Source organism: Scleropages formosus, chromosome 9, assembly GCF_900964775.1.
Source record: "Scleropages formosus chromosome 9, fSclFor1.1, whole genome shotgun sequence".
In the NCBI taxonomy this organism is placed as follows: Eukaryota; Metazoa; Chordata; class Actinopteri; order Osteoglossiformes; family Osteoglossidae; genus Scleropages; species Scleropages formosus.
The window spans coordinates 1,067,855-1,092,984 of record NC_041814.1 but is presented as its reverse complement, the minus strand read 5'-3'; the positions used below and the strand labels follow the sequence as shown (position 1 = coordinate 1,092,984).

The following is a 25,130-nucleotide window of genomic DNA, read 5'->3' as shown; positions in this document are numbered from 1 at the left end:
TATTCCTGCTCTATGTCAAGGTCATATTGTTGTACGTCAGAGAAAAATACATTGCCTATGGATTTGCCAGCAGCTCACAAGAAGCATCTTGTGCTTTGAATTGGAAACATTGTTTTAAATATTTTTAACCCATAGGCAACTTGGGCAATTTGGATGTGAATTGTCATTTTCAGCATGTAGGGAGGTGAAATAGTGGAGTGCAGTGGGAAGGAGGTATTTCTGTGTCGTTGATCAAATAGCTAATTGATGAAAAGCAGAGCTCACACAGCAGAACCTCAGACAGGGGAAATGAGAGAATCATACCTAGAACCCCAAATATTTTCAGTCATGAACCAGTCATGTATTTCCTTCGATCAAAGTTACTCTAAAGGTAGTTTATACAAATGCCTTCTTTCCACCTTGCTTTTCACTTGTCTATATGCTGATGATGTTGGCACAGTTTCCCAATTTTTCACTCATTTTTTGAATGTTAGTGTGTTTTATAGTGTAAGTGAATGTTTTAGTCACTTTTTCCTCAGGGTTAACCTGACCATAGTAGTGCTTCATCCTCCCCCCTTCCCACAAATATAATGTGGAATGCAGGACATTCCATTATTCTGTCTTAAAGGTTTGTCAAAGTTATGGTGGCCATTCTGCCTGGTCAGGAGAGGAGGACAAGACAGTTATGGCTATAAGAAACTTATAGCCATTGGCCTTGTAGAAGACCTTCCACTGGGGTTGGGGTGCACTTATGTAGCACTTTGTATAATGCACTGGCAAAGTGGACTGTGGCACCCATCATTTTTCTTCACTTGAACAGTTTGGTAATTTTTGCATTGTTTTGGGTAGCTGATGGCCTGTAGTCTGTGATGTTAGCTACCACTTTTAAAAACTGCAAGCCATATTTGAAATAATTTGTCTCTTCTCTCTCCTCCAGAGCCAGATGTACCACTTTGGTTCCCGGGGAGTCTCACAGCAGGCTGCATATAATTTGCACTGTCCTATGCAATCTGGAAACCAGTGAGTAATGAGTTAATCCTGATGACTTTTTGCATTCAGGATGGTTTTTTACAGCTCTGTTGAGATGTGGATTTATTTGTGTATCTTGCATGTGGGAGTTTATTACAGTGGGGCCTGTCTATTATAACAGGACCAAAGAAGCACAACAAAGCCTGAGAAAATACTTAACTAGCTGATATTGTTTGGGAATATCCAGAATGTTTGTCTTTTAAACATACGGTAACAAGATTTACAACAGAGTCAGACAGGTGGCTCTCCTTGTTGTGTATGTATAATGGCATTGTCTTGAAAGTCTTGACTCATTGAATGTCTTCATTATGTTTTAAAGAAAGTGGGGAAATTCTGTGCTTTCTGTGTACCCTGATAGACTGTCTCTTTTGGAAAGGCTACTGTGTGTCCTTATTGGCATTACTGGTGCTCAGGGACTGTCAGGCAAAGCACTGAGGTAGAAAGATGGAAGTGTTGCGCTGCTTTTCCTTCATTTCCAGAAACAAATTGTTCAGTGGTGCAACACGGTGGGGCTTGAGTGCCTCTAGAGCCTGTGGCTGCTTCAATTACTGCACTTCATGAAAGAGGATGTCTTAAATCACCTCTCTCCTACTGGTAGTTATAATTTTGAAAAGAGACAGGAATGGAGGACAATTGTTGATTAACTGCAGACTTGCTAAATGGACTAGGTGTTAAGTGAAATTAAGGGCAGAGATATGGGTGGGCTGGAGGGCGAAGTGCACGCTGCAGGCTGCGTCCTAGGAAACCCAGTGAAAAATCAGACGACGGAAAAAAGTGACATTAGAAGAAAAAATTGGGGAAAAGTTTTTACTTGCTTTTACTTAATTTTTTTTGTGCTATTTTACATTGGTTGAACAGAAACGTAGATTAAAGTAACTCCGTATATATAGCAGTGACTGCGTGAAGTTGAAAGGACACACATTTAATTCCATCTTAGTGAAAGTAACTAATAGTTTAATTAGAACATGTAAATGCAGGGCTGTGTTAGTAATTTTCATTTAAAGCTAAATTACAGCAGAAGCCCATACTGTTAAAAGGAAGTAACTAATAGGCTGCATTGCACTGTGGTTACAGCTGCTGCTTTTGACCCAAAGGTCAAATCCCACCTCCAGCTGTAGTACCCTAGAGCAAGGTACTTGCCCTAAATTGCTCCTGTGAAATTACCCAACTATATAAACGGGTAAATAATTGTAAGTAGCCTAACACCGCAAGTTGTTTGGGGCGGGGGGGGCATCAGCAAACGGAATAAATGTAAATGTAATTTTAAATAAGATCAGTTTCTGTCAGGGAAGGAAAGGGTAAGTTTTATGTGAACGTTTTTATTAGAGTTATATATGTGCCTCTTCTGCCAAATGTTGAGTATAAAACTAATTGTTCCTAGTACTCAAAGAGCAAAGAAATTATTTAAATACATAAGTTTACGTAAAGTTATGTATTTACTATTTCCTTGCTGTAATTTGCAAGAAGTCCCGCTTTGAACCGAACAGTATCAGCTGGGTATTACTGGTGCAGCGGGAAGTGTAGCATCTTTTATTAAAAAAAAAAAAAAAAGGCTGTGTGTTAGACCAGATTAAATGGGACTGTCCCTTTTTCTGAAAATGTAAAGTACATTTTTTCTTTACTATTGTCCCTTTAAGAGGTTTGGCTCTGGTCATCTGAATGTACTTCTGTAAACAGAGTGCGCTTTGTGTACTCTGCAGGTGTGTCGGGAAGTGTATATAAGCGCAACTAGAGCATTGTGTGTGTGGCCTGAGCTGATCATGCATTGGACTGGAACTGGTATTGTACAAAAAGGCAAACGGTGCTCTGAGCCTAACCCTGGAGTGTTGACGTTAAGTGGGAATTTGCTGTAATCGTTTTAGCTTCTACATTAAAGTTGCTTCTGGGTGTCCAGGTAGATAAGGGGGCTGGGATGGCAAGAGTTTCTGTGAACGCAGAAAGTTGAGTGCCCGCCCTAGAGCCATACAGCTGCCAGAGAGAGGACGGCCATGCTGGATCTTTAAAAGCATCACCTTCCGGAACCTGGAAATCCCCTGGCTGGCTTGGCCATGATCACACAGGCCCAGCAGCCACATGGAGCTCATCATCTCTGCTACCTTGGGGGGCTGATGTACCCTGGAAAATGCATCCATGCTTTGCCACAGAGCCACGCAGTGTCTGCATTGGCCTGGTTGCACAAGGATGCTTAGAGTCCAACTACAGCAATGTGGAAACACAGGTTTGCTGGAAGAGCCAACTGCGCTACAGTTTAAAAGTTCATTTGTTTACCGGAACAGCAAAGTACTGCCATATGAAAATACAAGTATTGACTAGAATGGTACATTTGTTACAGTGTGAAAATGTAAATATTTAGTGGAACTGTAAAATGTGAGCGATGTCAGACTTTGCCCAGGAGAACATGTGGAAGGGGAGTCTGTATTCAAAGCTACAAATAATTGTGTCTAGCTACCAGAGATATCTTTAAGTGATGTTTTAGTGCCAGTGCTCCTGAACGTAGTTATTAATGGTCCTGACAAAATGATTCCCTGATTGTTGTGTAATGACTACAAAGTTATTGTTCTGGTTTAGCACTTACGTTATGCTGCTCTGTTTCTACTACTTCACCCTTCTGCTAGTCAGGTTTACTCTGACTCAGAGTGAAACCACTAAATCACCAGAAAGAGTAGACAGGTTTAACTTCGCTAATAGAACATGTGCTGCTTCTTTGTTTTTCTAATACTTTCATTCTCTTTTATCAGATGGTACTCTTGCGCCTTTATTTTCAGATTTCAGTTAGGGCAAAAATTGGACTTTCCTAGTTTATACCTGGTTATTTTCCACAAGGAAGTGATTCTGCTCATTGATAGTGACAGAAGTGAAATTGGCTTGTGAGTCGACCGTCACATGACCAGGCTCCAGCTGCGTGGGATCCACAGAGTCAGGACGATCAGTCTCTGCCCCGGAAAGTAACGCACTCATCTGTTACTTTATGTGGCAGTAAGAACATTGTGTTAGTTGGATATATCGACGCGCTGGGCTGCTCCACACACGCAGGAATTCTAACTACTGTGTAGAGGACGCGGACTATTATCGCTAGTAAAGTATATGAGTAATGAAAATTTTACTTTGTGGAATTTATTCTCTTTTAATGTTACAGATTTTTCACTATGGATAAGAGAAAGAAATTAGGGAATAAATTGGAAACGATCGGTTTTGTTTTATAGCTTTATTAGTTCAGCCTTCATGCCACATACCCAGCTAAATGAACAGTTCTACTGGTGAAACTTGCTGTTTCCTGTTATTGAAATATCGTTTTTTTTCACAGGAATTCATTAAAATAGTATCTAAAAGGAGGAATCTTCAGTCTAAATTCAATGCTGGACTAAGCTTTTTTCTCTGTCACTTTTGTTACCATTTCAGATTTTTAAAGTTGTATATATGGCTTTATTTTAAAACATAATTTATGGTGTGTTTGGTGTGGGATCATTTTTGAAATGTTTTCAGTGTGGTGTCCTGGACAACCTGCTGTTTGGTGTTCAGGACCCTGCTTCTGACTCACTGCTCTTTTCTCCCCCAGGCAATACCACTTAAACACCACTTCAGATATGCAAATGGATATGATCAGCCCCACGTTGTTTGACTTCGACTTTACAAATTTTGGCCTCCCCCTCAATGGAGACTTTGCTCAGGTGAGTTCCTTCTATTGTTTAACTTTTTATTTGGCCCTTTGTTGCCTTGGATCTGCAGGCTTACTCCTTTTTAGATGACACTTGTTCCTCAGTTTATGCTTGTCAGCTTTAAAGAACCAGCATTTTGAAGTCCTCTCTGAAGCAGTCTAGACGTAAGTGGTTAGCTCTTCTACCTGTAGAGGCTTGTTGCGTATCCTGTTTTGTCAAGCAGCCTTTATTCAAGGTCTTCTTATGTAGGGGTTGGGGGAGTCTCGTTATTCCATTTTTCTTAATTAGTAAAACAAGAAGAGTTGAATCATTACAAGCCTCTAATAATGCAGACATCCAACAGCAACATGTTTTTTGCATCCATCTGTGAAGACCTTTAGTAAATAGCCCAGCACTGTGGGAAAGAGCTTGACCTGCCTGTGCACTCAAAGCCTCATAGAGCATGGTGCAGTTTAGTCTCAGTACACGTTGCCTTTAAGCATTTCGTTGTTTGCTTCTTTCCCCCAGTACACTGTCATGGGGATACTGTGGGGTTTGGTAGCACACTAGTGAGACTACATCTGATCGTGTAAACAGGGAACCCAGTGATGTGGTCCTGGGGCCTAAGTTGCTATGAATCAGTATGGGAAGTTTCATTTAATTTTGTTTCGTTTCATTTATACGCTCCCCACTGTCTCATGAAGCATGAAATATATATGAAAATACTAGGCTTTGCGTTTGTTTCGCATACCTGTTGCGCTTCCAATGCTCATTTTTCCATCATCCACTTTGTTGAATTTTCTGTATGAAGTTCAGTCTAAAATTGTGGAAGAACTTTGTAGCCATAGTTTTTATCTAGCAAATCTGATGAGGCTGGTGTAACCTGTCTCTGGTTTCATTTTGTCTTGGTTATTTTCATTTTTCTCTTATGAAACTAATGCGTACTGCATGTGTGAGACATGTAACATATCTGAGGCAACAACAAATACTCCTCTGTAGCTTATCCATCTGGATAAAATGGTGTGGAACAGTGTTATGATTGTAGGGTAGAGCAGAAATGTAGATGGGAAGAGACTGTTGTCATATAGGTGTGGCACTCGGTCTCCTGGTTGAGGGACCAGTTAAGCTGTGTGCAGCCAGGCTAGAAGGTCTCAGAGCTGCAGAACGCAAGGTTACCCACACCTTGGAGAGCTGAAGCTACACCTACTTGCCTGCCCTTGAAGAATACTGGACTCACTTCAGTGGGGTCAGTGTTGGGATAAATGTACAGAATTAATAAGTAATTATTAAATGAACAGGTTTAAATTTTCTAGTTGTTGCAAGGCAATGGTAAGAGTAAGTGCTGCTTCTCGAGCTGCCGCCTTCATTTATCACACCTTCACACCTGCAGTCCCACCCTGCCATTGTCTGAAAAGGGCTTTGGGCTCTGTGTTTTTGAAGCAGAATGGTGGCGTTATTGTGGTATGTTGTGGAGCCCAGTGCCTGCGTGGTGTGTCTCCAAAGCCCCCACACGAATGCAGGTCACAGGTTCCTGAGTCATCCTGCCAGTGCAACCCAAAGTATGAGTGACTCTGTGGAGCTTGCACCTTCTGTCTTGGTGCTGGACTCACCAGCCTCTGCTCTGAGCTCCCTTTGCTTAGCTGCTCACCCAGTTCAAGCAGCAGTCCTGTTCTTGGATTTGCCTGCTTCACAGGGCATATGAGAGGTTATGTCAGGTCACAGCCTGTGAACAAGAGAAATCTGTGACGGTCTTCAGTTTCACACTCTGTGAAATGTGGGTGAAAGAGCATCAGGATTAGAGTGCGATTATAACAGCAAAAGGCAACAGCCTTTCTGGTAAGAGCACCTGAAGAATGTGCATGTTTCTCTGAAAAAAATTTTTTTTTTTTTTTTTTTTTTTTTTTTTGGTTGTTGTTTTGACAGTGCGATGAATGCAGCAATGAATTGTCTTCCTTTGTTGTTTTTGAGCATAAAGCTCTTATCAGGATATCCTCTTATTGTGAAGAAGTGCAATGTAGGCTGTTTACAGGATGTTCATTTGCACATTTAAAATTTTTTTGAAGTTAGCCTTTAACAGTCACATCATTTGTCTATCTTTCTGTTGTGCTTGGTGACAACAGTGATGTATGATTAAGTCTTAAAAGCAAATGCATTACCCTGTTCTTTTATTTGCAGCTATTTCAGAGTTTGATATAGTCAGTCACCTACTACTGTCTTCTGGCCCACTGAAACAAGCTGGGGCTGTGAGTGTGGGAGCAGGGCTACTGCGAGCTGTTAGTTTTCCTGGTGTCCACTAGGGGTCCCTGCTGCCCTCCAAGGTCCTCAGGGTGCTTTACTGGGGTGTTCTCCTGGGCCCATTGGTGGACAGCTAGAGAGAGTCAGACTTGTCTCTCAGCTGCTCACACTCTATCCATTTGGGTGCCTTCAGCTGTGCCTTTCAGGTCATAGATTACATAGTCAGAAGCTCAGTCGGCTACAAACCAGAGTAACCCAAGTTTATGACAGCACTTTAGACGGGAAAAGAGGCTGTGAGATTAAAAGATGGGGAATGAATTGTTTGCAGCCCAAGATGAGTTCCTTTTGCATACCCACTCTTGATTGGATGTGAACATCACCCAAGTTTGCATACCCTTTTCATTTGAACAGTCCGTAAAATGTTTACTCGCTGCGGAGTCAGTTTCTGCTTTTCTTAAGAATCTGTCATTCTTTGTTATGGCGCAAGTATGTCGTGTATCTGACACACTGGAGAAGGTTGAAAAACCAAATGTGTGATTCATAACAAGGAAGTGACAGGTTAGGTCTCTGAAATTCAGTAGCAATATGATACCCCTGACTTGAGTAGAAAAGAATTAACTATAGAATAGTGCCAACAACTTATCCAAGGTGTTAGTAATGTTCTTAGTAGTTCTAGGAAAAAACAGTTGTAAATACAGGTTTGCATATTTGCGTGTAAGAACAGAGGCTCACAGAGATTCACATCTCACTGCTAAGTATGACAGATGTGTGTATGACAAATTGAATGCCTGTGTTCAACATTTTCCATAGAAATTTGAAATCACTGTTCATTCCTGGGTTGGCGGTTTAAAAAAAATTTTTAAACCTTTTTTTTTTTTTTTTTTTTTTTTTCTTTTCAAACCTTGTGCATTTTCTGTAACTCAGTGTTAAATTTTTGTAACACTGCTATTAAATTATTCTTCCTGAAAATGTTTAAAAGTGATCAATTTCAATTGTTAATAGTGATTGATTCAGAATCCATGGCTGCTGTCAGCCAACTTTTTTGTCACAACATCCTCTGCAGGCATAGTGTGTGTCTTTAGCACATATGGATTTGGACTGGCACTTAAATTGCAGCAATACTTGTTTCACTTCAAGGCCCTAAAGAACTTTGAGCTGGGTGAGCCTTAAGTAACCCGTACTTCTTGTCAAACTATTGGTGTCTATAATATGATTATCCAAAAGTTGTGGTGTAATTTAATTTTTGACAGTTTTTAATGTGTTATAAGCTGTTTAAAGCTGACTTGCGTATTAAACACTTTGGTTTAATTGTCCTGGAATCTTTGTCGTTAAATGAAGTAATTGATATTTATTATGTTCATTTAAGTACTTTGTGCTGATACTTTTCTGTAATTTTAAAGCTGTTTTCAAGTGCTTCTAGGTATGTTACCAAATAAACCTTCTAAGGTTGGATGAAAAATAAATATATTGGGGGGGAGTGTAAACTTGATTTTGATTAAAAAATAAAAATCATTTGATAACATTGATGATTTAAATCGGCCAACCCTGGTTCATTGCCATAGAAGGAGATGGTTCTGGCTGCCCTGATAAACATATCTGAAATCATGAGTGTTTGTGGCGATGGCATATCTGTCCACTGAGAAACCTCTTTGATTCTCCTAGCAGAACATGCTACTACCAGTGAATGTCAGTGATGCTGGTTGTGTTCCATACTGTTCATTGTCTGGTCTCATGGATTTGCAGTTCATATTGCACATAACCAAGGGCAAGTACCACACCCTGTGTGTCTAAAAGGACCTCTTACGGTCTTGTGCTCAGACAATTGGATTTTATTTCCTGCTTTACTGGATGCTTCTGTTTTGCAGCAGCAGACAACGACCACAGGCAGAATTTTATTGTTTTTCATTACAGCAGAGGGGGCAGGCATAGGAGACTGCTTATGTGTTCAGTTCTGGGTGTGAGAACTGATTGTATTAATTTCTGTTTTGACATTTAAGAGTTGCGTTTAACACTTCAGCTGAAACACTTTTCACCCTATGAAGGGCTCAGTGAATGTAGAAAGCAGTGGCCCATTGTGTGATTCAGCTGTTTGCCACATACTCATTGTCCTCGCTGCCTCCTTTTCCACTCATTTAACATCAACAGTTTGTCACACTGTTAGGAAATTCTGCTGTGTCGGTTTTGTTTGGTCTGCTGCTTTCCCTGACTTTGCTGTCAAGCCTGTCTTCAGTGCTGTGATTTGCCCACTGCACTGTCTTTAATGTAGTACAGGAAGTTAAAATGGACACAGGAGTTTCATTTTGCTTCAGCCAAAATGCAAAGTCCTCACTTTGCCCAGGCCTGAGGTGCAGTAACACTCTGTGTCAGTGCAGTCATCAATCTTCTCCTCACTGAGTCTGAATAATCTTTTTTTTAATGAAATTCAAGTAAACCTCTAATACTGTATGGGAATTATGAAGAAAAGCACATAATTGGCCTAAAATAAATGTATCCTAATGATGGACTGTTTACACCAGTTGAGGCAGGTCAGCTGGATGTACTGTGGAGCAGTGAACACACTTGTCTCCAGGGGAGTAAGTATGATAACCCCCCTCTAATAGCACCACCTATGATTAAAGTCAATTTTTTGGTCAACTGTATTTGTAAATGGCACACACTTGAGTATGAAGGGCTCAGTGAATGTATATGACATATGACAAGGTGTGCCACATTGGACTGATGTTGGGGCCACAAGGGGACACATTCCCGAGCATGATGCTCCTTGTCGGCGCCACTGTGGCGCCAGACCCACCACACACCCCTCCTACTGGGCCAGCACTGAGCAGTTGGCCCTGCGGGTTTGTTAATAAACACCAAATAAAGCTGTGGTATGCTGACCATCCCCATGAGTTTGTTTGATAACCAGTGCATCCATTCCATTGTTTATGGAAAATGATGTTAACTTTAATGCCAAAGTTCTCTTGCTCTTCTTGGTCCAGAAAGGTCCCAGCAGGCTAAGTGCTGCCCACTAACTTAAGGCGCAAAACTTAAAATAGCTGCTGTCTATATCCTTTGTGTTGAAGGTGGTTTAATGGACTAGTGCATATGAGCTTGCGGTGAAAATCCAGCATGATCTCCGAAAAGGGCAATGTAATATTCAGGATCGCAGGTCCATCATTTCAAAGGGGGCTTAGGAAAAGTTTGTTTAAAAAAAAAAAAACTCTGGGGTAATTGGTGAAGTTTCAATATGGAAAAGAAGCACAAATGGTTCGGGAAGACACATCCACGGTCTGAAATGTGTTCACCAAAGGAAAACAAAAGAATGTAATGATGGTAAGGTAATGATTTTCACTGCTCCGAACAGCAGCGTATGAGTGCCCTGCTCAGCACAGTGTGTGGTGCGGAGAGCATCGCACTGCACTGTTTACACTAGCAATGCGGTTGAGTTACACCATGTACAGAAAACCAGGCCCGACTGCCAGTAATTTCAGTCACTTACCAACAAAAGCATCATTTCCTGAAAGCTCCTCCTCCCGGCCCCCACCCCCACCACTCTCTCACACTCCCCCTTCCAGCAGCTCACTAGAGTCAGTGTGAGTCAAACCTCTATGCAAATATCTGCCTTTCCCCTCCCCTCCCGGAAGGAAAGTGCCTGCAGAGCTTATTGGCCGGAGTCGTCATTCCAGTTTCCGGGCTGTGTTTGCTCACGGCGCGGCTGTGTGCGAGGACTGCGGAGCCCACTGAGCTCGTCTCTGGACATGCCACAGCTGTGAGCAGCAGCCCAAGCTAAGGCGCATGGAAGCGACCTGTGTTCACACTCGTACTCGGACAGTAGCTCTTCCCTCAGCAGCCCTCGGACTCATGTCTCAGATGCAGTTTTGGAGTAAACTTTGTTCTCAACTGGGAATACCTAAGGTACCGCGCTGCTTTTATTTCTCTTCTGTTGGAAGACAGAAGACAGCTCTGTCCTTCATAAGTAACTTTTTGTGCGACTTCTGTGTTCAGGGGGTTTTCTTCTCTATTTGTTAGCACATCACTGTCATTAGATGTACTCAAAAGAGTGTGATGACAAAGGGGCTACGTGATTTATGTGTCATTTTCCGTGCACTGGAAGGAACCAGGTTTGAATTTCACACCACGCTGTTGTAACTGTTAAACCAGGTGCTAACCCTAAATTGCTGCACTAAAAAGGATCCAGCTTTATTAATGACTAAATCTTTCTAAGTCACGTTGGAGAAAAGTGTTGGATATCGATATATATAATTTCTTCCCTAATAATTATTTTGTTAAAGTTTTTGTAGTACAGAACAATTGGACATTGAAACTCAGTGTGTTCTTACTTCCTTTAGCCTTTGTCAGATGTTAAAGAGTAAAAGCGCACCACTGAGTTCCACTCCTCTGGCAGATATGTTAGTCGTCTTAGTCTTCACAGTAAACTGATATGCCGCGTCCTTACAGTTGGTGGTTTGTTAGAAATGCAAGTGCTGCATGAATGACTACCAACAAGAGACAGCGATCGTACTTTCCCTGGGTCAGTACCAGTAGGTATGAACCTGTTTTCCCTTAGATAAGGCTTAGGAATCGCTGTAAGATTTGGGCACTATCGCCTGTTCCTGACAAACATGATGATAAATCATTATCGACATGTAATGTTACCTGTTAAGGACAGGGTCTGAAATAGGGAGATGGGTGAGATGATCATTGGCTACTCAGTTCTGATCAAAACTGTCTTTGTCAGAACCCCTTTTTTAAATTATTTTTATTTATTTACACAAGCATGCTGTTACTAAGGATGTATTACGAGGTCAGACAGAACTAGTTCATTTTTTTCTTAGTCACCAGTACGTCATGTTGGATTAGTTTGTTGTTTTTCCTTGAATTAACAGTTCAGAATTTCTCCTTTTAGAAATGGCACAGTGTTTCAGAAGAGCCCTTGGGATTTGTCTGATTCCCTGCCGTTGATGTGATAAATTTCCTGCAGTTAATGTGCTGGTCTGTTGGAAAGGCGGGACCAGCGGGTTACTGGAAGTCAAGGGTAACAAGCAGGGAAGAGCCTTTTTCAACTGAAGGGTGGGACCGTAAGAGCAAGGCAGTTTATGGGGTTGGGGGTTGGCGTCAGAGGCCTTAAAAAGGCTATCAGTATGAATGAGGCTTCCTGAGGTTTGTAGGAAAAATTTGGGATCAATGATTTTATTCACCAAAAGCATTCTGTAGTCACTGTCATAACCGCCTTGATTCAACTTCAAGTGACAGATTATTCTTGATGACACAGCTGTATCATAGGAGCCCATGGACAGAATAGCTTTCTTTGCCATTTTTGTTCTCATGAACAATTTTAAACAAATATGTGAACAAATGCAAGTAATCCCAGGGAGTGGAAGGCCCAACTAACCAACGCTTCAAAATCTGGGCATTCTTTCCAGGTGCCCCTGGTTAGAAATGGAAAGTACCTAAACAACAAATTAACAATTTAGTGCTTACTATATAAATACATTAATGAGAACATTTTATGTTGCATTGCTTATTGATGAAAAATGAAATAAAAAAGCTTACGGGTCACCATTCTAAAGAGAGCAGCTATAACATTAATGGCTTAATATGGCGTTCAGTTCTGTTACATTCTACACCTTTAAAACCAGCGACTTCAGGTTTGGAGAGAACTGAGAGGGTGAAAAGGGAAGTGAGCTACTGCTTAAATTAAAAAAAATAAATAAATAAATAAATGGTATTTCTTTAAAAATAGAATCTAGTTTTAGTATTTCTTTCATTGCTGGTTGTGATTATGTCATGGTAAGTTAACGTTAATGCAGAGCCTTTTAATAAAATCGGTACTAGTTTATCAGCCCCATAGATGCCAAATCAACCCAGGCTGGTCCGGTGTCAGTGATCAGTGTTGGAAAGCTGGTGAGAACTATTTTTAATAGTTTTTTTTCTCCCATGCACTGGACTTTCTATTTCAATGATACAAGGCTTTTAGGAGGAATATTCTTGTACGTGTATTTTAGCCCCCCTCCCCACCTTTTGTTCCTCTTATTTTAGGATCTTTTTTTTTTTTTTTAGGCAGCAGTGACAGTGGCTTACTGTAAGTCCGTCAGTGCCCCTCCCTCACACGTTCACACACACATCTGGTGGTATTGACAATGTACCACCCCACATCCTGTCGGCTATGATTGGTGGCGTGTGCCCCCAGATGTGCGTGTGTGTCTGAGCACAGGCTGTGTAGCTGACATTACAGCTGGCTAGACCTTCGAGGCCACTTTTAGTCATCTGATCCAGGGTAGCAGGTGATGGTTAAGGCCGTGCACTTGTGAGCACAGGTTCTACTCTTCACATCACAGTAATGTACCTTGCCTAAATTTCTGTTTGAATGACTAAATGAAGTCCATGATGTGAAAACAGACTAAATTCAAAGGTCCTCACCTGTGGTACATGGGTACTTTAACAAATGCTTCATTTGTGGAGAGCCCTTTACAAATTCCTGCCATATCATACTAGCCATCCTGAGCTGGGGAACCATGTGATTTTGGGTGGGTGAGATGGCTGTTAATTCTTTACTCACCAGACACCCACTAACACATTCAGCACTGCAGTTGAAATTGGGTGAATAGTGCTCTTCTCTAAATACTTGATGTTGCCCAATGAAACTAATAGACTGTAGGGTAAAAAGAAGTGGATTTCTAACTGCCTACACATCAGCTGACAAGGCATGTGTCTGTGTTCACTGTTGAAGTCAGTGTGGGTGCCATAGTTCAGCGGCCCACCGATAGTGTAATTTAATGATTGCATTTTGTATCCTTACTGGATTTCTTTTACATTAAGAATATACTGTAAGCTCTCTATGGGAGAAAAGCCAGTTAAGAGGGCTTTACAGACATTGAACAAAAAAGTACTGTACCGGTCACAATTTGTATGCCAAATGTGTTGCCCCCCCCCCACATATGGAACTAGAATTGCAAGTCTCTCCACAACAATCCAGTTTTCCTCTACTGCGGCAGGTGGGCCCACTAGTCCAGTTTATCACTGCCAGGTAAAGGAGATGAAACCAAACAAAACCAGTGGCTGAAACAGCCCGGTCCAAAGTTGAGGTACCCAGGCATCGGTCCCATCTGTGAGGGACAGGAGGAAGAGCAGCAGCAGCAGGCAGCTGGTTCTGCAGCTGCTATTAACCTCCACCATCATCAGAGAAAACTGCCAGAAGGGACCTTCCCAGAGTAGGCTGACTACAGTATAAGACTGCCTGGTCTGGTCACTGTCTGAGGGTCATGTGTTGTCAGTGAACTGAAGACTGTGTAATTTGTGCTCTGGTATGTTAGTCCTTCCTAGTGTGTGAATGTGTCTCCAGAAACAGTCCATTAGACTGCACTCCTGTGAGCAGATGTTTACTACCATACATTTACATTTATTCATTTAACAGACACTTTTTGTCCAAAGTGAAGTACAACTCGCCAAAAGAAAGTTAATTCCACCAACAGATGGACATTTACATTCATTTAGCTGACGCTTTCCTCCAGACTGGCTTACAGTGTTAGTTACAATTATTTAGTCATTTATACAGTAGGGAAATTTTACTGGAGCAATTTAGGGCAAGTACCTTGCTCAAGGGTACTACAGCAGGAGGTGGGAATCGAAACTGCAACCTTTGGATACAAAGGCATTAACTCTAACCACTGCTCTACCAGCTGTCCCTGACATAGATGCAGATAGGATACAGTTCTCACAGTACTGTCACTATTTACACCGGTATGTGTTATGGAGGAAGCTGCGTATAGAGTACATGTTTTAAAATTGGGTGACATTAACAGTTACATTGCATGAGCAGCCTGTAGAGTTGACATGAAATTCAAAAAGTGTATGTGATAAATTACATTATTTTATGGAGTAAATAGATCTCAGGAGAAGTGAGTCTGAAAGAGATTGGTCTTGAGACCTTTCATACACTTTAAGAGGGGACCATTCCACCACAATGGAGCCAGAACTGAGAATCTTTGTTTTTGATCTTGGACCTTTCATGTGTGCCACCACCGAGCAGCTGGAGGTGGAGGAGCATAGCTGGTTGGGGATTACTAAGGAATCGGGTCCTGTAGGTGTTGGGCAGTAGGTCTTTTCATGGTCTTGTAGATCATAATCAGAATATGGAACTTGATACTGGCAGCTATAGGGAGAAAGCAGAGAGGGGTAAAGGGTGACAATACACAGGAATGCTGTGGCAGGTCAAACACATCTCATGCAGCAGTGTTCTATATCTGTTGGAGAGGTAGCTGGAGAGATTTGATGGGGGAGCCCAGGAGGCAAGACAGTACAGAATTGCAGTAGTCCACATAGCATATCATCATGGCCTGTACTAGAAGCTGTGTAGTCAGGCAGATCCTGGAGATGCACAGGATGTATCTGCAAGACCAGATAATGGCATCAGTGTAAGAGAAGCTGAGATGGAGTCCATCCTTATTCCCAGACTGTTAAGCAACGAAGCTATTGAAATAAGCAAGTTGTCCGGTTTGACAGAGGTCTTCACAGGTGTATGGTTCATCTGGGAGGTAAAGGCCATCTGTCTTGTAGAGGGCGATCAGAGATGTCTAAGTGGAAGGCAGCGATAAGTGAGTACATTTACATTTATTTAGCAGACGCCTTTCTCCAAAGCGACTTCCAATGAACTTTATGTGATGTTATCAGCCCACACACCTTATTCACAGCAGTGACTTACACTGCTGAATACGGTACTTACCCTGGGTCACTCATCCATATATCAGTGGAACACACTCTATCACTCACGCACTATGGGTGAACCTGAACAGCATGTCTTTGGACTCTGGGGGGGGGAACCCACGCAGACACGGGGAGAACATGGGGATCGAATCTATGTTCCCCTGTACCAACCAGGCGCTGAGAGACAGCAGTGCAACTTATTGTCCCACTGTCTGTCTGTAGCTGCAGGAGGAAAAGAGAAGAGCCAAGTACCATTTGTATAGCAGTGACAAGAGAATCCATGAGAGCCAAAGACAACCAAGGGAAGAGGTGTCGATGGAGGAGTACAGGGGACTCGGCACCAAAGCCTGCAGAACACTAGTTGAGAAAGATTAAGGGAAAGATGGGGAGCCATGCCAGACCACCTGGTAAATTCAACCTTATAAGTTGGACCCTAGCCCTTTCATTGCCATTCCTTTGAGGTCAAGCCATCCAACAGAGTGGAGTAAAAGCTGGTTCTTTAAAGTGTCAAGACGCTGCAGGGAGGTTGAGGAGCATGAGGAACGAGGAAAGGGAGTTGATTCTAGCTGGGGAACCATGTGTTTTTGGGTAGGCTAGTTGTTGGGTCTTGTTAACCTTCTTTATTCACCAAACACCTATTGACACCTGGAGAGCTTGAGAGCTCTGATTCTGCAAGGAGGGTCGTTTCAGTGGATGGCTGGCTTTGAATCTAGATTGATGGGCATCCGAGAGATCGTTCTGGGCAAGGAATCCAAATAAATTGTTTGCACATTCCACAGTTTTTGACATAAAAGGGACAAGAGAGGTTGGCTTGTAATTCAGGGACAGCTGGTAGCGTAGTGGTTAATGCTGCTGCCTCTGGACTTCACGGTCATAGGTTCGATCTCTGGCTGTGGTATCGTTGAGCAAGGTACTTACTTTATTGCTCCAGTAAAATTACCCAGCTGTATAAATGAGTAATTAATTGTAAGCTTGTGATAATTGTAACCTTAACATTGTAAGTTGCTTTGCAGAAAAGCATCAGCTAAATGAATAAATGTGGATGTTTGAACTGCAATTGTAGCTTTGTATTCATGGGTAAATAACTACAATAGCTTGAAATAACTAACCATAACACTAAGTCACTTTGGAGAAAAGCGTCAGCTAAATGTTGTCAACATTCTAATTCTGGACTAGGTTCAGAGTTTCTTCCAGTGATGAGGGCAATTTTGAAGGGAGACGTGAAACATCCAGCAGTGAGCAAGGAGTTAATGATAGGGGAGATGAAAGAAATAAGTAGCCAAGAAATGACCTGTAGAAGAGCTTAAGGGATGGGGTCAACAGAGCAGATGGTGGGTCTGCATGAGAGCAGTAGGTCACAGATTTCTGATTGGGGTCAACAATGAGGCTTTGCTGGGAAAGCCACAATTGATGTAGGGGGGTGCCAAGAACTTGCCAGTGATGAAAATGTCTTCGCCTTTAAGAACGTGGCAAAACTATCAGCAGTGAGGGAGGAGGGAGGCAGGGGAAAGAGCAAAAGCATTTAAAAGTTGTAAGGTATGTAAGGTAACATGATTGTGTGACGGTATATGCTCTATGAAATGTGGAGCTTCAAAATTAGTGAAATTGGCACTGTTTCTGCTGTGTAAGTCACAGAATTAAAAACGGGAATACCATTTTGAATGTAGCAGTGTTAAAATAGCGTTTAGAAAGTATGAACAGGTTACATCACAGGTTTCTGTGAAACATCTGAATAGACCTCTGTTCTGCTTTGCTTTAGTTCCAGGGGGCTCCTTTATTCTTTAATTTTGAAGAATACTCTGGACTAATGTAAACATTATTAAACAAACAATAAAAGAGCTTTCAACATCCTGTGGTTTATACTGGTTTTGAGTTCCAACATGCTTTCTGACCAGTGTTTAAAACTCCTGCTTATATGATAGCTGAAATGTGTTTTAGTGCTATGGTCTGCACTAGAAGTAACTGGTCAAAATGTGGATGGATCACTGATGCTTCTGTCGTTCTTTCTCCCCATGAAAAGCTCTACCAAGTCTGAACCTTTCTGGTGCATTTGGCCTCTTTTTGTACATGCATTGAATCCCTTTCCCTGATTGTTGTAGTCTTCAGCAGCTTGAGCACAGTTTGTTTCACTGTTTTTGCATATTGGATATACCACGAGTTTATAAAGTACTGTTAGAGTTGTTCTTTTTAATATGTCAGCCTTGATTATATTTTACAGCAGTTGAAAGATAATAACCTTCACTTTTCATTACTTCTTAAAACTGAAGTTACATTTAATTACTGTGTGAGTTTGCATCCTTTTCTTTATGGGTATTTGCATTCTGTGAATGCATGCTGGATTTTATGGGGTCAAAGCTGTTAGAAACAATGCTGTGTTTATAATTGCATGTTATGCAGAGCTCAACAGATGCATCGTTTATAGTATTTGACTTAAGTTTGATTTAAATGTCACTCGTAAGATCCCCCAGTGATGCCAGAGTTGTGTTTGAACTAATACACTAAGTTTTCTTCAACAGGGGAACAATGGTAACGTCTGCAGAGCAAGCCAGACATTTATTTTAGATATAGATTGATTGTCTTCAGAGTGGCCAGTGAACTGTGGAGAGTTCAATATAGGAACGTATTCTGTACCGCACTATGTGCCCAAAACTGACCTTGGTAGTGCTAATTTCTGTGCGTTTCTGTATTTTGAGGGTACAAATATTTAGTGATTTGCTAAAAATTCCAGAGGAGTCTGCAACAGACCATCCACCCACAAATGAAATGCTTCTTATTCACTCTGGGTATAAAGGTTCTCTCAGGGCACGCTTGAGGAGAACAAGGGCCTGAGTTACCGTCCTCTTCCCTGCAAATCTGAATTTGTGATCAAATGCTCTTCTTTGGAAGTGTAGCAGGGTGGGGTTAAAGTGAGATGGCTTTAGTTTTTTTTTTCTTTCTTTCTTTCTTTCTTTCTCCTCTCCACCCCATGTTTTCAAAGTATCTCTGTGACCTGTTCACAGTGTGTTTGTACCACTCTAGGATCTGTGCGCTGTGTTGGAAGGAGCTTCTTATGGCTTTGTAGTCTGAATAGTTGTAAAAGTGGGAGGGAACTGCAAACCTTCATTCTGCTTTTGTAGCCTTAAGGAGATGCCACTAGTGAATCACTGCTGCTATCCACTTCCGTGGCCTGGAAATCAGGGGATTCCCTGTTTGCTTCATGCGGCTCGTTTGAGGAAGAACAGCTTTGTTCATCTTTCACAGAGACGGAACTCCTTCCTTCTCAATAAAGATTAATGGACAGGATGGGATTCTCTATGCTAAATGGTGTTTCGATCAGCATCAGCATTGCTGCAGTTCTAATTTACGCTTTTCTCGCAGGCCCCACACACACACACACACACACACACACACACACACACACACACACACACACACACACACACACACACACACACACACACACACACACACACACACACACACAGAGGCTGAAGCTGCTTGTCTCAGAGCCTTACCCGGCAACACAGACACATCCAGGACAGGATGCCAGTCTGTTGCAAGGCACCCCAAGTGGGACTCGAACCTCAGACCCACCAGAGAGCAGGCACAGGCCAAACCCACTATGCCACCGTGCTCCCCCGCAAGCTATCTCTGTTATCTCTTTCTCATTTTTTGAACTGTAGTTTTGCTTTGTAACTTCCATGAGCAGATGTTTAAATAGTTTGGTTTATTTGACTTGTCACAATTTTGATCAAATCAGTGTATGACATCACTTCTTTGTAACAAACTTTTTAAGGAAATATCTCAAGCCAGATTCCTATCAGCATATTTGAAACCATATAGTCAGCAGTTTCACGTGATCATGAAACAAAGTCACAAATTTAGTTTCTTGTGAAATTTTTGTGTCTTATTCCTGTTTCCCCAACTCTTTGTATCTTTCTAGATATGCAAACCCCCATCCACCCAGTCTGAGTGCAGGTCCCACAAGAATGCCTTGTAGTTGGCAAAAACCTCTGCCTGTATGTTGTCATCTCAGTGATCAACACAAGTTTGAAGGTCTTGTGTACCACACCACTGATGGACTGTGGGAAGTTTGTCTGCACATGTGGCTGCTTCTTTGTTTCAGGGAGAAAAAGGCTTAGACAGATGAAAATCACATCCCAATGCATAGTAATGTTGTATATGGTTATAAACACTACAGGAAAAGCACTGCACTCCACCTCTGGCCACTTGGTGCTTCCACTCACAAGAGCTCCAAAGTCCATGTGTTCCCAGTTTTGGCTCCACTAGGGTGGAATGAGCTTCATTTCTCTTTCAAAATCATTCATACCCAATTTTCTCCCAATCTCCTCGCCTGTGTACATTTGCATTACACCACTTGTCACAATCATCTCCCTGTTGCCTGTTTCTCTCAATTCTGTAGGCAGCTGCTGGTGTAGTGTCCTCAGCAGAACCATTTATCAGAAAAATACCATTCTGCTGATAACTTTGTATATGTATATAAGTCTACAGCGGTAGGCTTTTTTGTTTACTCGGGTTGTACATTGCTTTGCAGAAAAGCATCTGTCAAATGAATAAATGTAAACAGGGTGACCGGGAATACTAATTGACTAGGGAGGATTCCCTGTTTTTCTATATTACTCCTGAGTTGTAATGGCATTAAAGCAAGAAAATTAAGATGGAATATCTTATTTCATCCACACAGCCTTAAAGTGCAAGATGCAATCTTGACTCGTGGGCTATGTACAGTACTACATTCTAGCCATACTGCTGTTTGCATAATTTTATTGCAGAAACCAACCAAAACTCAGGTTTCCACTTGGTTTTTTTCTTTCATTTCAAACATTGTTGCTGTTTTTTTGGTAACTTTAAATAATGCCGGACAAGCATTTAACAGAAGTGAGTTATAAGAAATCTATAGAGACAGTTAAGTTGTCTACTAGTTCAGAGCCATGGCTTTCCAGTCTGAGGGTTTTGCATTTAAATCCCACTTCTGCTGTAGTACTCTCAACTAAGGTGTTTAACCTGAATAGATACTGCCCGAGTGCCCAGGTGTATAGGTTAATCACTGTCACATAGCCACATATGAGTAAGTCACCTTGGGCAAAAGTGTCAGCTGAAATGAATTTATAATTTAAAAAGCATCATATTTCCAATGCATATTAATTATGTTGAAAATATTATTTTTGTAGGCCTGCAGTTCTGTGTTGCCTGTAGCATATTGAAAACGCAAAAGAAATCTGTGTTCTGTAACTTGGTGTGTTTTGTTTTGCTATTACTCCATATTTTCTGTTGTTTTTCTTTGCATCACATTCTTGCTTTTTTTTCTTGCCGTTTTCCAACCACTCCATGGTTTGGAGAAACAAGAACTTCTTGGAATGGTGACACACCGTGAAGTCTCCTTGACTGTGTGCCATTATTCCAAGAAGTTCTTGTTTCTCTAGGCTTTGACTGTTTCAGCCCAAGGCAACTTGTGAAGCTGCTCTGGGAAGCTGAAGCTAGGACATAGTCGTGTAAACACTCAATACAGATCACACAAAAAAATATGTAGTAACAGTTCTAATGATATTTGAGTTTTAATGCGCGCGCGCACACACACACACAGACACACACACACACACACACACACACACACACACTGTCTGAAGCCACTTGTCCCAAACGGGGTCGCGGCAAACCGGAGCCTAACCCAGCAACACACGGCGCAAGGCTGGAGGGGGAGGGGACACACCCAGGACAGGACGCCAGTCTGTTAAGGCACCCCAAGTGGGACTCGAACCCCAGACCTACCAGAGAGTAGGCCCCGGCCAAACCCACTACACGCACACGCCCGACTTATAGCACATGAAAAGTAAATGTAAGTAATCGCAGTTGTAGAGCAGTGCACATTCACCAGGCAATTTAGAGTTACTTGTTTACTTGAAATGTCTTTGGACTGTAGGAGCGAACCAGAGAGCTTCTGAATTGAAATTCACAAAATGAATTCATCCGGAGAGAAAACATTTCCCAGAGTGCTGTATTAACTCTTAAACTGTTAGATAAATGCCAATCGATAAGCTGTGCTAAAAGTTACACTTTGAAGTGCTAAATTGCTCATCTGATACCGAACACTAAATACTGAAATGATGTTTTGCTTTTTAGGCTGATTTTAAAACATAAATATTTGATTTATTTGAAAAGAAAAAAAAACAAGGGCGAAACAGCTCAGTGAGTTACAGAGAACAGGCGAAATGGCATAAACAAATATGAATGTATAATTTTCAGTTTCTATGGTTTGTGCAAACTCTATAATCATCTAATATGTGGTAGATCCCCCATGCGTACGTGTCACACCTTTATTTTGGTGAACTGGTAATATGAGGATGATGGAATTAATGCAAAGGAAAACAGGTGTTACATGCTGTGGTACTTGAAGGGTCGGAATGAGAGGCATAAGTGCGATATGGCGAATGGGCATAAACATGAGGAGCAATGGACTGTCCCTCGGGTTCTTCACCCCCACATGTCTGACCATGTGTAAATGTGAATGGAGGAGACCGGAGAGCAGCCAAAGCTGGAACCATACCTCTTTTATGTTCTTTCTATCTCCAGGGATTGAATGGCTACTTCTGCAACTTCTGTTGAATCTAAAACTGTTTGTCTGGATTTATAACACAATTTCTCCCTCTTATTCTGAGCAGTTCTGTTGCGCTGTTTGTCACGTTGCTTCCTTCTGAATCATCATTTGTTTAATAGTGCGTTGAATGAAACTACGCGTTTCAGCTACGCTTTCAGTGGCCTTTCTCGTTCCAAATATTTGCTCTGATTTATTCATGGAAAAGACTTTCGGTGAAACGCAACTTATTTCTAGTCTTAGCCCTTTGTTTCTATGGAATGACATAAGTTTGGAAAACACTTAGTTTTGTATTAGCACTTTAACATACTCTCGCTAATACTATGCTGTATTTTACCCGAAACATGTTTCTTTTCACATTAGTTAACCTGCTTTTAACTTAAGTACGACAAACTTTTTAATTTTTAATTTGTCTCCACTTTCAACTTCCTGTGACTTTGTCCTTATTTTAAAGTGCCATAATGTCACCGGCTGCCCAGGTCTTTGAAACATTTGCACCTTTTTAGACAAGACATTTAGGCATAAGAGGGGGTGCAGTGGCACAGCGGGTTTGGCCTGTGCCTGCTCTCTGGTGGGTCGGGGGGTCCGGGTCCCGCTTGGGGTGCCTTGCAATGGACTGGCATCCGGTCCTGGGCATGTCCTCTCGCCCTCCAGCCTTGCAGCCTATATTGCCGGGTTATGCTCCGGCTCGCCGTGACCCTGCTTGGGAAAAGCGGTTTCAGTCAGTGTGTGTGTGTGTGTGTGTGTGTGTGTGTGTGTGTGTGTGTGTGTGTGTGTGTGTGCATTTAGGCATGTTTTTAATCAGATGGAGAAACCATTTTCAGCTCAGAAAAGATGTTCAGTAACCTAATTGGCATAATGATGTTTTACTGGTTTTTTTTTTTTTTTTTTTGAAATATATGTATATATAATATATATTATTAACATGATTGAAAACACAATTGACGATAACACATACTGGTAGAGTGGACAGCGCTGTAGTCTCATAGTACCGTTGAGTGGTGCGAAAGAAAGAGTTGCTGGCTGACTTCAGTGGTGATTTCACTGAGGGCCTGATCTGCGTACTGCCACTTCCGCCATGGTCAGATAAACAATCGGGTAATTCCACCCAGAACCACCAAGATACACGGACCCACTGGGCATTGTGGATTGGCTGCGAGTACCCACATGCTTAGCATCGATTGGCCGTCATTCCACCTACACCTCCGCTGTCACATCTGCAGCCTGCGAAGTACTTCCATCATATTCACATCATATAGTGAAATTTTATCCTATTGGCGAACTCATTTTATAACAGAAGGTCTGTCGCAAGGTGAAATAAATGTATTGCGATGCCATCGTAACGTAGGTGGTTTACCATTTTTCCTCTTTTTGGTATTTAAGAAGATGTTTCTGGCCATAATATTTGGACTGCCCATCAGAAACACTTGGTTTTTCCTGTCTACAGGACCTCTCCTGCATCGATGACATTACTTCGCGCTTCTCCTCACCCTGCTCCCTCCCGGACTACCCGGACAACACGCCTCACGTGCCCACATTATGGGACATCAACACCCCCGCAACAAGCCAGCAGGAGGTGAGCTCATTTCTCAACCTCTCACACAAGCAATGTATAGAGACACCTACACTTCCTGCATTAGCTGAGGATGGCTATGCCTGCAGTTCACTTTTTATACAATTGCATAAACACTTACGTAGATGTACACACACTCACAGACCACTGCAAATGTGCTCACCCTGCTAGCTCCTGTAATTATGGGCAAGAATGTTGGTACGTCACATAAACGCTCAAGACAGAGCCATCTGCACATGGACACATTCTTTTTTGAGTTCTTGGTGATGAAGGCTGTACAGACAATTTTGATTTTATTTCCACTTTTTTCCCTACTGGCAAAACAATCTTTAAAAAGTCCCACTAGGCTTTGGTTTTAGTGCTTTCTTTACAGCAGGGTTGATCTTTCTATGAGGCAACACTCCTTAGGCTGATCACATTTTCTTTGTAGTCAGCAGGAAAGTGGTTCTCTGCAGATTATTTCGGCTTTTGTGGTTTTTTTTTTTTTTTTTTTTGATTTTACCTGTTATTTTATTCATCTCCCCCCTTTTACAGTCCAACAGGTTTCAGGGCTTGAACAGTATTGAAGATATTTCTGCCATTATCAGCACATCGGCTTTAGGATACCAGGTAGCCTCTTCCCCTGGAATTGAAAGCACTTGAATGGAATAACAGATAATATATATCCCTTCACGTGCTTTACATTACTGTTTTTGAATTCTAGTTTTGTTTATTCACATTCAAGACTTTCCTGCATTAATTTAGTCTGACACTTAAAAAGAAATTTTCTAATCTCAGCTGTCTCCAGAGGTGTGCTTAGTTTCTTAATTTTTTTGTTTAGTCATTTTGTTCATGCTCAAGGTTTGGTGTTGAGTACTAAATCCTAGAAATAATTACTCTCTTTTTGCAGCCGCCTCCACAGCCTCCGCCACCCCCACATCCCCCAGAGGAGGAAGAGGAGGCAGAAGAAGAGGAAACAGAGGAGCTTGGACACATTGATACTTATGCTGAATACAGACCTTCCAAATGTAATGCATGTGCTCTCTAGAGAGTTCATGAGCAATTTTATTTAAGAAAAAGGGTGAAGCTCCAGCTCATTCATTTGTTCTTCCTTGTTCTGTGCAGCCACCATTGGAATCTCGCACCCAGACATCGTAGTGGAAACCAACACCCTTTCCAGCGTACCCCCTCCTGACATCACGTACACTTTGTCCATTCCTGAAAGTACTATCATTGTCGGCCTGCTCTCTGCCCTGCAGCTGGAGGCAATCATATACGCGTGCCAGGTAGCTCCCTCACCTCTCTCCTGGGACCCGTGGGCTTTTTGTTGCACCGCTAACCACAGCATATGGCTTACTGTGGTTTAGCTGCATCCCACAAATGTACATTCAGTGTCAACTTGGAAAAAGAATCACACTCTTCTGAT

At 41.9% G+C, this 25,130-nt stretch overlaps 1 protein-coding gene across 4 annotated transcripts in view; it reads left to right on the top strand.

Moving 5' to 3' along the window:
• Positions 1 to 25,130, top strand: part of sbno2b (strawberry notch homolog 2b) — a 55,409-nt gene that overhangs the window by 14,225 nt on the left and 16,054 nt on the right. Inside the window, exons 3-8 of one of the 4 annotated variants that reach the window (XM_018728208.2) lie at positions 917 to 999; positions 4,565 to 4,676; positions 23,600 to 23,728; positions 24,260 to 24,334; positions 24,615 to 24,732; positions 24,830 to 24,990. In XM_018728208.2, the coding sequence (XP_018583724.2) occupies positions 917 to 999; positions 4,565 to 4,676; positions 23,600 to 23,728; positions 24,260 to 24,334; positions 24,615 to 24,732; positions 24,830 to 24,990 (678 nt within the window). Of the gene's footprint in view, positions 1 to 916; positions 1,000 to 3,954; positions 4,097 to 4,564; positions 4,677 to 10,527; positions 10,773 to 23,599; positions 23,729 to 24,259; positions 24,335 to 24,614; positions 24,733 to 24,829; positions 24,991 to 25,130 lie in introns of those variants that run through there. The other 3 variants (XM_018728210.2, XM_018728211.2, XM_018728209.2) reach the window with 3 other exon arrangements.